Source organism: Wasmannia auropunctata, unplaced genomic scaffold (assembly GCF_000956235.1).
Source record: "Wasmannia auropunctata unplaced genomic scaffold, wasmannia.A_1.0 LD335630.1, whole genome shotgun sequence".
In the NCBI taxonomy this organism is placed as follows: domain Eukaryota; kingdom Metazoa; phylum Arthropoda; class Insecta; order Hymenoptera; family Formicidae; genus Wasmannia; species Wasmannia auropunctata.
The window spans coordinates 21,304-29,865 of NW_012027260.1; the positions used below are offsets into that span (position 1 = coordinate 21,304).

At 38.5% G+C, this 8,562-nt stretch overlaps 2 protein-coding genes across 4 annotated transcripts; both read right to left on the reverse strand.

Annotated features, from left to right (window-relative positions):
* LOC105456612 (intraflagellar transport protein 43 homolog A) lies at positions 1-3,029 on the reverse strand. 3 transcript variants are annotated; one of them, XM_011700800.1, is made up of 7 exons: positions 2,540-3,029; positions 1,973-2,177; positions 1,640-1,821; positions 1,143-1,172; positions 1,030-1,070; positions 758-830; positions 1-317 (listed from the first exon to the last, which is right to left on the reverse strand). In XM_011700800.1, the coding sequence occupies exons 2-7, from the start codon at positions 2,009-2,011 to the stop codon at positions 95-97; spliced, it is 588 nt and encodes a 195-aa protein (XP_011699102.1). In that variant the 5' UTR covers positions 2,012-2,177; positions 2,540-3,029; the 3' UTR covers positions 1-94. The 3 variants fall into 3 exon arrangements, with proteins under 3 accessions (XP_011699102.1, XP_011699101.1, XP_011699100.1); XM_011700799.1 differs by having other exon boundaries at positions 2,289-3,029; XM_011700798.1 differs by having other exon boundaries at positions 1,973-3,029.
* Positions 3,030-3,618: 589 nt separating this feature from the next.
* On the reverse strand, positions 3,619-8,214 carry LOC105456611. Its single transcript, XM_011700797.1, has 4 exons — positions 7,924-8,214; positions 5,389-6,046; positions 4,908-5,265; positions 3,619-4,163 (listed from the first exon to the last, which is right to left on the reverse strand). Exons 1-4 carry the CDS (start codon positions 8,002-8,004, stop codon positions 4,064-4,066), a joined length of 1,197 nt encoding a protein of 398 aa, XP_011699099.1. The 5' UTR covers positions 8,005-8,214; the 3' UTR covers positions 3,619-4,063.
* Between the last annotated feature and the right edge of the window lie 348 nt (positions 8,215-8,562).

Here is an 8,562-nt window from a genome sequence, read left to right on the forward strand (position 1 = left end):
TAACGTTATAATAAGCACGAAGTTTATTTCAAGATACAAAAATACTTCGTTAATTATATATAAGTATTATAGTTTTTGTATTTGACGTGTGTCATTAGGCCTGGATCTTTTTTTGCGTCTCGCTATTGATCTCCGAGGAAATTTGCGTGAAAAGAAGATTCCAATTCCAAACTTCATCCGGTTCCTTCACTAAATTCTCATTGTACAGCTTGTCTGCGAGGAGAGAAAGACTGATGCCATCCAACGATGTGTACGCGGCATTTTTCACCAGGTCAGTGTCCAGCTCCTCGTACGCAGTCACTCTGTTTGCATTGACTCTGAAAATTATACTTTATTAATTTAATCTCCATCTCGCGGATACAAAAAAATATTTTCTTTACGGAAACAAATTACATTTTTCACACACAATTATACATTATTATAGTTAAAAGAACAAGAAACTGAAACGCAAAACAAATACTTGTATAATTTATCATTTTTAATAATTATAATAATTATCTTTCTCCCTATTATTGGGACGATAGACTGATAATTTTAATATTTTTACGTCTAAATTATTATAAAATTATACAATTATCTTTTCGTACGCGACTCTCGTGTAGGAACTTTAATATTTACGCAGGAGAGCTTGCAATATCAGACGAGATAAAATTATTATAAAATTATAAATTATCTTTTCGTACGCGACTCTCGTGTAAGAATTTTAATATACATTTTTTTCACAAGAATGCCAATAATAAGAATAAAAAATACTTACGCAGGTGCGCTTGCAATATCAGACGAGATGTTATCCTCCTGAATTTCATCCAAATCTGGTATTACTGGTATATCTACAAATGCAAAGTTCAATAATATTGAAGATAGAGCGAGTGGTAAAGAAATATAATGAATATCTAAATTTTTTCCTGCCTCCTTTTCTCAATATTAAAAAATAACATCAAAAAAATTAATCTAAATGACTGGAAATGAATTGCTAATTGAACAGTAGTATTACAAGCTCTTAATATGACTTGTTCCAAATCGACTCACCGTCTTCTTGTTCCTCCTTTTCAATCACTCGGAAACGCTCCCTAAAAAATAATTCATCAATAGCTAGAGATCTAATTCTTTTGAATTTAGTAATTTCTACGCATTGTACTCACTGTTCAATAATATTTGACGTCGTCCTTGATCTGTAATGAAAAAGAAATCGTTTGACAGTGTGGCTGTGTGTACTTAAATTACATTAACAAGTTTAGTTCGTTCATTTACTGTTATTATCTTCTATATTATATGTCTTTTGGAGATATATCAAACTCCACTTCGTGGAATTATTACTTGCATTGAGTAAAATTGATGCGAGCTTGCGTATTACAAACTATAAACTTAATATGAATCCAACCAACACGAGTCTAACAATAAGACGTGAATATACGTGCGCTAAAAATGCTTTAGTGTCTTACTTCATTTTCTTCATGTGCAATTTAACTATTTGTGTAGTAAACTTTTTTTATCTCTTTTCGAGACACTAGAAGTCTGCTGCGAACAGTTTTATTGCACATAGATTAGACAAAGGCGGAAAAGGGGGTTTACAATTTTTTAATACTCGTATATCTACCTAAACTCGCGTTGGCTTCGTAAATTTACAATTTATACTTACTTGGCGCTTTTCAATTCGTCGCCCCAGCCAGTTTTCCTCGACCGGGGTGGAGCTATCGGTCTTTGCATAGATGCAGACTTTGCGGACGATAAGGAAACAGGGCTCTCCAGGGGGTCATCGTCGGACTTGCTCTCCTCCAGCAAAATATTCTGACCTGCACGTCTACCTAGGCGAGGTAGCAGCTGCAAGTTAATCGGTGCAATTTTTTACTCAAACTTAACTGTAGCGGTCACACTTAGAATTCCTTAGAGAACTATCACGTTCTTAGATAATTAACTTGTTTGTTGATTCTATCATGTCTCAAGAAAGTCTTTTAAATATCGATTCTTTTACCTTCTTCGAAGTGATCTCGAGATCGGTAGCCCAATCCATCTTTATTATTTATACGCAGCGTTAAAACATATGCGTCGAAGTGTCGGGTGAACGCTCCTGCGTCGTAAGCCACTTGAAATCAAACCTTACGGTACATTTGACAAGTGTACGACCGCTGCTAGCTCACGTTTGTAAGCGGTAACCATGACGACGAGCCGTATTCCTCCTGCACACATACGTACATACATACATACACACATACACTGGTAGCCACATAGGTATTTCATTTTACATGTGTACAGAATAAATATCTTATTGTTAAATAAATATATATTACAAGTCGGGGGAATTTCAAGGCTTGTTCTTTTCAGCTGAACTGACTGCACTAGGTCACAGTTTATCTTTCTCTTTCTACATTGGAAAAAGAGAGATGAACTCTGAACTAGTGCAATCAGTTCAGCTAAAAAGGACAGATCTAAAAATTCCTCGACTTGCTATATGATATCTATACAGTTTTCAAGATGAGAAAACGAAAGAATTATTCATTCATCAAATTATCAATTCGCTTATCTAACGTTGGCAGATTACCGAATTGCTCGAAAGAAGATTTCTTTCGATGTTTCGCTTGGTTCCTCTCTCCATCTTCGGCATCGTTTTTTCTTAGGGAAGCCAATGCTAGCAAGTCACGATCTTCTTAGTATCTCCCCCATGCTTCTTACCTGTGCCATTTTAAGGCATGTATACAAGCGAACGAACGGTCAACATCTGGACAAAATGCTCAGCATTGTTCGCTCGCATTCAATTCGTGTTTGATCCAATTCAATTGTCGAATGAAATATGATTAAAAAATTCCAAATGATTTGATAAAATTTAATTTTGCATTTGTTTATTGATTATCAGCTCGATAACGAATTATTTTTAGTGTAAATATACTTCAGAAAAAATAGGTGATCCGTTATATGATTTTTATATTAAATCTCTATTAATTAATCAATATTGATTAATCGGATGACGATTTTTGAAACATCTATTGTTACATAAAAACGTAAAGATTTAGAAATAATAGAACTACCTATACAGGTGAAATTCATGAATTAAAGAAATGCACTCGTCAACGTCCAAATTACGTTGGAAAATTGTTGTTATCCTGCATTAATTACAATCAACAAATCTTGTGATATTTATTACGTAAAATGAGAAAAATTTTACAAGTAACGTACAATATATGTTAAAACTATTTGTAATACTTTGTTTGAAATCACTGTACAAATATTAATATGTTTTACTTATAAATGTTATGATTGTTTGTCTCTTTTGACGTATACGAGCTCAAATTTCCCCAAATGTTTAAGGCAATGTAGTATCTAGCGATCACCAATTCGTTATAAAATCGTAATGCCTTAGCGCGCCAATTTGCATTAGACGCCCGAGCAAAATGTGAAAGAAGTAGCAATCAAAAATACTGATTTGTTGATTGAAAGAAGAGGCAATAAGATCATGCTATTGATTATGTTAATCGCGCGATTGTGGTCTCGAGAAGTAAAAAAAGGATATTGGAGCAAAAAGGAGGAGTTCGATAAAAAATATACAAATGTTAAAAGTCTTAAAAGTATATACGACACAACACTGCATTGTAGGACGTAATTTCAATTAATAGCTGTGTGACGTACGAAACAAGACATTTTATTTGTACCTTGATTAGGTAGACAGTCTCCTAAATATAAATTATTGTATAAATAAATGATACTTGGAATACCGTGTGATATTGCGTATAATTTTTTTTTCGCATTTCCCTCATTATATGAGGAAAATAAATAGTTTAAGCCTTCGTTAATACTTCGTCGGTCTCTGGTTAATCAGTTAGTATGTAATTGTCGTAATATATCATCACGCGAAACAAGAAAATAATTTTAACAGTCAATAGCACACGGCATTTTTAAATTAGTCTCTTCATGCTGATGTGAAACTAAAATAATTAATGTACAAAGAAAGAGAAATATTAGGAAATAAATAGGAATTTTTCTTAGACTATTCTCTTTCGGGAACACAATTGAAGTGGAAATTAGGCAAGTATTGCTCTTTTTTTTGGTACAATCGCGGCAATATCGTATCTCAATAATTTTTCGCTTTTTCCACTTGACGTTGATATTCCTCGTCGTCTGGATTTACCTCGCATTCATTGCCGTTATTAGGTACTCTCGCTTCGTTGTACCTGCAATATAACAAAAATACATAAGAATATATTTTTTTCTCAAATCCAAAAGATGAGTGATTCGTATTATGGGAATGAATATTCTGTTCATTCCTCTCTGTGCAATCTCATTAATACATCGTCTGCCTAACAAGTTTTGTATGTCTCATCATACACAAGAGATACATAGAATTTTCATTATAGGATATAATGGTAAAATATTCTGTAATATAATTAAAAATAATTAAAAATTAAAATTATTAATTATTGAATAGCACATATTTTACTTTCTGGCCATTTCTGTCATTTAAAATTTTATATTAGGGTACAGCGGGGTAATTTAAATAGTGGGGATAATTTGAATAATAATAAGCATTTGCAAGAATTTCAGAAAAATAAGAGATTTTAAGATACATTTCATTACATCAGACACTGATAGAATGAAATGTATCTTATAAAATCTTTCATTTTTCTGAAATTTTTGCAAATGCTTACTATTATCAAAATTATCCCACTATTCAAATTACCCCGTTGTACTTTAGATATAGTATTTATCTTTTGTAAATGTTTCAAAAAACTTTAATAGCTCCGGTTATAGATAATCACCATGAGACAACCTGTTACGATGCATAAAATAAAACTGCTTAAAACTGAAATCGTTAAAATACATAAATAATCGCTTAAAATATATTTTGTACTTTTCGATTGCGAATTTATTTATGCAAGAACGGGAATGCCCGCCGGGCGTCGTGCGCGAGTGTGTACCTCGTGAAGTCACCCTTGCAAAGCCGCCAAGGCAAGAGGTCGATCTTGTCGTGCAGCAGAGACGAGATGTCCGGGCTGACAATGTACGGTGTGCCGGCGCCGGAACCGCGGGTCAATAGTTTTCTATTCTCATCGTAGCAGCAATGTTGCGCGGCGGCGCTCTCACTTTCCAGAGTGGGTAGTGTCTGCACACAGTAAACCGCGCCCGACTTGTAGATCCCCATCCGGTCCTTGTCCTTGCTCACGTCGCGCCAAGCGAACTTCTTGTCGCGCTTCTTGTCCCAGATCCCCTGGTGATCGTAGAAGATGTCGACGCTCGGATACAGGCAGGGACACGCTGGCAGGTCGGCGACGGATCCTGCGGACACACGCAACACCCAACACAGACACACGTCGGATGTCGTCCACGTATATAATGAGGACGGTATACATCTCGCGAAATGCATTTTTCGCGAGCTCAATTATGAAGTTTCGTTTTTACCCGGAAAGGCCCTCTCGATCTTCTCCCTCACGTCCAGCCACTTCTGACAGCGGTCTTCCTCGTCGAATTCGCTCGCGCTGACGACGCCTTCGTCGATGACGGCACTCGAGTTGGACGCGTCGGGCTCGGTATTGTTGACCTTTTTGGAATTGTTCCCCTCTTTGGAACTGTTCCCGAGCGCTTCGACCAATCTCGCCAGGAGAGACTCCAATCCTCCGTGAAACGGATAGTAATCGTCGAGAGTTTCGCGAATGTTTTCGACAACGTCCGCGTCGTCGTTTTTATCAAGATTGCTCTCGCCAAAAAGATCCATTTCAAATGAAAAGCGATTCGCCCGTTGCTTAGTTCCTTTATTGCCCTTCCTCGAATTTTTCGATTTCGGCCTCGTACGACTGCTCGCGTTAGAAATCCTCGCGGCAAGTGAAATGCGATTCGTCTGTTGTTTAATTCCTCCCTTATCGCCCCTCGTCGAGTTTCTCGATTTCAACTTACGAGGTCGATGCGCGCGATTTTTGTTCCGCGAGCAACAAGCTTTCTCCCTACGCTTTAAATCACCCTCTTCGTCGGACGGGACGATCGTCGTCGAAATTTGATCGTGTAACAATCTCGCATTATCTGCCTTACGCTCGACATCTTGCGTCTTCGTGGAAATTTGTACCTGAAAAGTAGAAAAAGTAGAGAGTTCAACATCAGACTTGTGTTGCAGTGATCAGGAAATCAAATCCTATATGATGCCGATTATACAATCACGAGCAATCCTGACGTCAAATTGAACAACAAATAACCGATCAGCTTATAATTTCCTTTCTTTGCATATATCTGCAACGTGGTATTGAGACATTTAATCGTGTAAAGTTTCGATGCTGTAATTATTTCCTGAGATTCAACCTTTTTTTTTTAAGTCCGAATTCACGGCGTCTTTAATCCTTAATTTTAGTATATTATACATTAGGGGATGTAAAGTCTCAGGAACAACTTTCAGAAATATAAAAAGAAGGGAAATAAATTTATTTTCTATTCTGTACACGTATACTTTCTGCTGTAATTCTTGATATTTTTCCACCATTAATTGTGCAGAATCAATTAGTTTTATTTATTTTTCTAGAAAAATAAGATATAATTGGTCAAAATCACAAAGTAAGAGTCCCAGAGATTCCACATCCACAGTCGATGATTAAAGCGCTCTAGGGCATAAAAATAAACGAGAATCCCTCACAATCAACTTGTAACAGTTTTCCTATAAGCTGTATTTATCTCGTATGGGGTTTGAGATAACGACGAATGCATATCGCACCGACCGCGACACGCAGAGAACCCGCGTTTATCTCGGGCCGCGTACAAAGTAAATGCGATCGGGATGTATGTCGTATCGTAAGAGGCGATCCATCAAAACAGAGAGATCGATGACCGGCGTGACTGCGCGCGCGGTATACGTAAAAGGCTGACACGGTCGTAGCGACATCAAAGGACGCCGGCATTTGACGCGTGGATAAGAAGAACGCGGAGGCGGAGAAGAGGAGAGAGAACGATCACAGAGAGAGAGAGAGAGAGCGCAAGGGGAGGAAGAGCGTTTTACTTCTGAGAAACGGCACGCCGCAAGATCGTTTCCCGTCAATGGCGTAGCCGCCTGTGTCGGTAGCCAGACAGATTTTCGAATGCACCGCGTGCATGAAAATTACGAGAGCAAAGACAAGTAGGGGTGGTCAAGTAAGAGCCAAGCGCAACGCGTCCTTGCGGCCACGAATACTCTCGGGTAGTGGCGAACGTTCGAATTCGGGAAGATTTTTAAAGTGTTTCGTCATATGAAAATTCGAACTGCAAACATCGCTTGAAACTAATAATTTTTACGAGTCCTGAAAAAAATCTGAATGATCTTCAATAACGCGAAAGTCTTGAAAAGCCTAAGAAGTCTTCTTTTCGAAGAAATCAGATGAAATATTTATTAGATTCTTGAAAATAAAATATAGCGCTAATTGAAGTGACATAACGCGTACGGTGTTACGAAAATAAAAAATTTCTGAAGTATTCGAGACTTTTTATAGACATTTCAGGCTCTCTAAAAGTTTTTAATTTCGCATAATAAGTTTTTGCATGAAAAATATATATAAATTTACGCAAAAATATTAAGCACCAACAGCAACATCCGCTTTGACCATATTTATAGTTATCGTTATAGTTATCATTATTCGCATATCGAGGATACAAGAATAACATAAAAAGAAAAATTTTTCTTAAATTCTTTTTCTATCAAATTTCGAATCGAGTGTTAATACGCTTTAAAATAAAAGAAAAAATTTCATCGATCTTTAAGTGCACAAGAAAAAGAAAATATTCCTTTACACAGATGGGTAATGTTTTTGGGGGGTGTTACGCAACGATGACTTACTGCGAAAGAATTTCGTGTAAGTCCGATTAAAAAATGCGAAGAAAAAAGAAATAAAATCAGATGACAGCTTCGCAGGACGGGTCTCCGATCGTAGATGAGTTTCGAGAAAGAGAAATGTCTTGTCGCGTTTGGGGCTCGTACATACTTACTTCGTGATCCTCGTCGCTGCGCGAAGCCGTGAAGGTCGTGTGAAAAATTGCCGCGGCGCAAATCACGAGCAGCGCTTTCATTTTGTCGCTTCGTGCTCCGATCTCGACGGGACGTTCGCGGCGGCGTTCCACTTCTCAGCTGTACTCGACGTTTCGAACATAACTAGCGTGCCCGCACCACAATCGATACCCAAATACGCGGCAAATCACTCGGGCATCCCGTCTCGCCTGTTTACCATCGGGGGACGTGACGTCGTCGCCCGATTTTTTTTCCCGTCGTCGCTCCGATCTCGGTCTGGTCCGAGTCTGATAACCGGAAAACTCGGCGCCCAATTTGCTTGTTTACCAGCCGCGTTCCACGCGCGACGGGGTAAACGAGTGCCGACGCCGGCCGACGTGCAGGGTACGCGCCGCGGGGAAGAGAAAACCGACCGATGACGCGTGATGTAAGACGGACGATAGGCAAAAGAACGGAAGAGCCGAGGGTTCGGGAAGATCCTGAAACGGGGGGAAAGGTAGGCGCACGCGGCGCACACCGTTCAAAGGCCTACCGCTAGGCACATAGTTGTGAAGTCTGTCCCACTGTAACAGCCGGCGATGAACAGAGGGAAAGACGGAAAGGAGAAGGGAAGAGAAGGG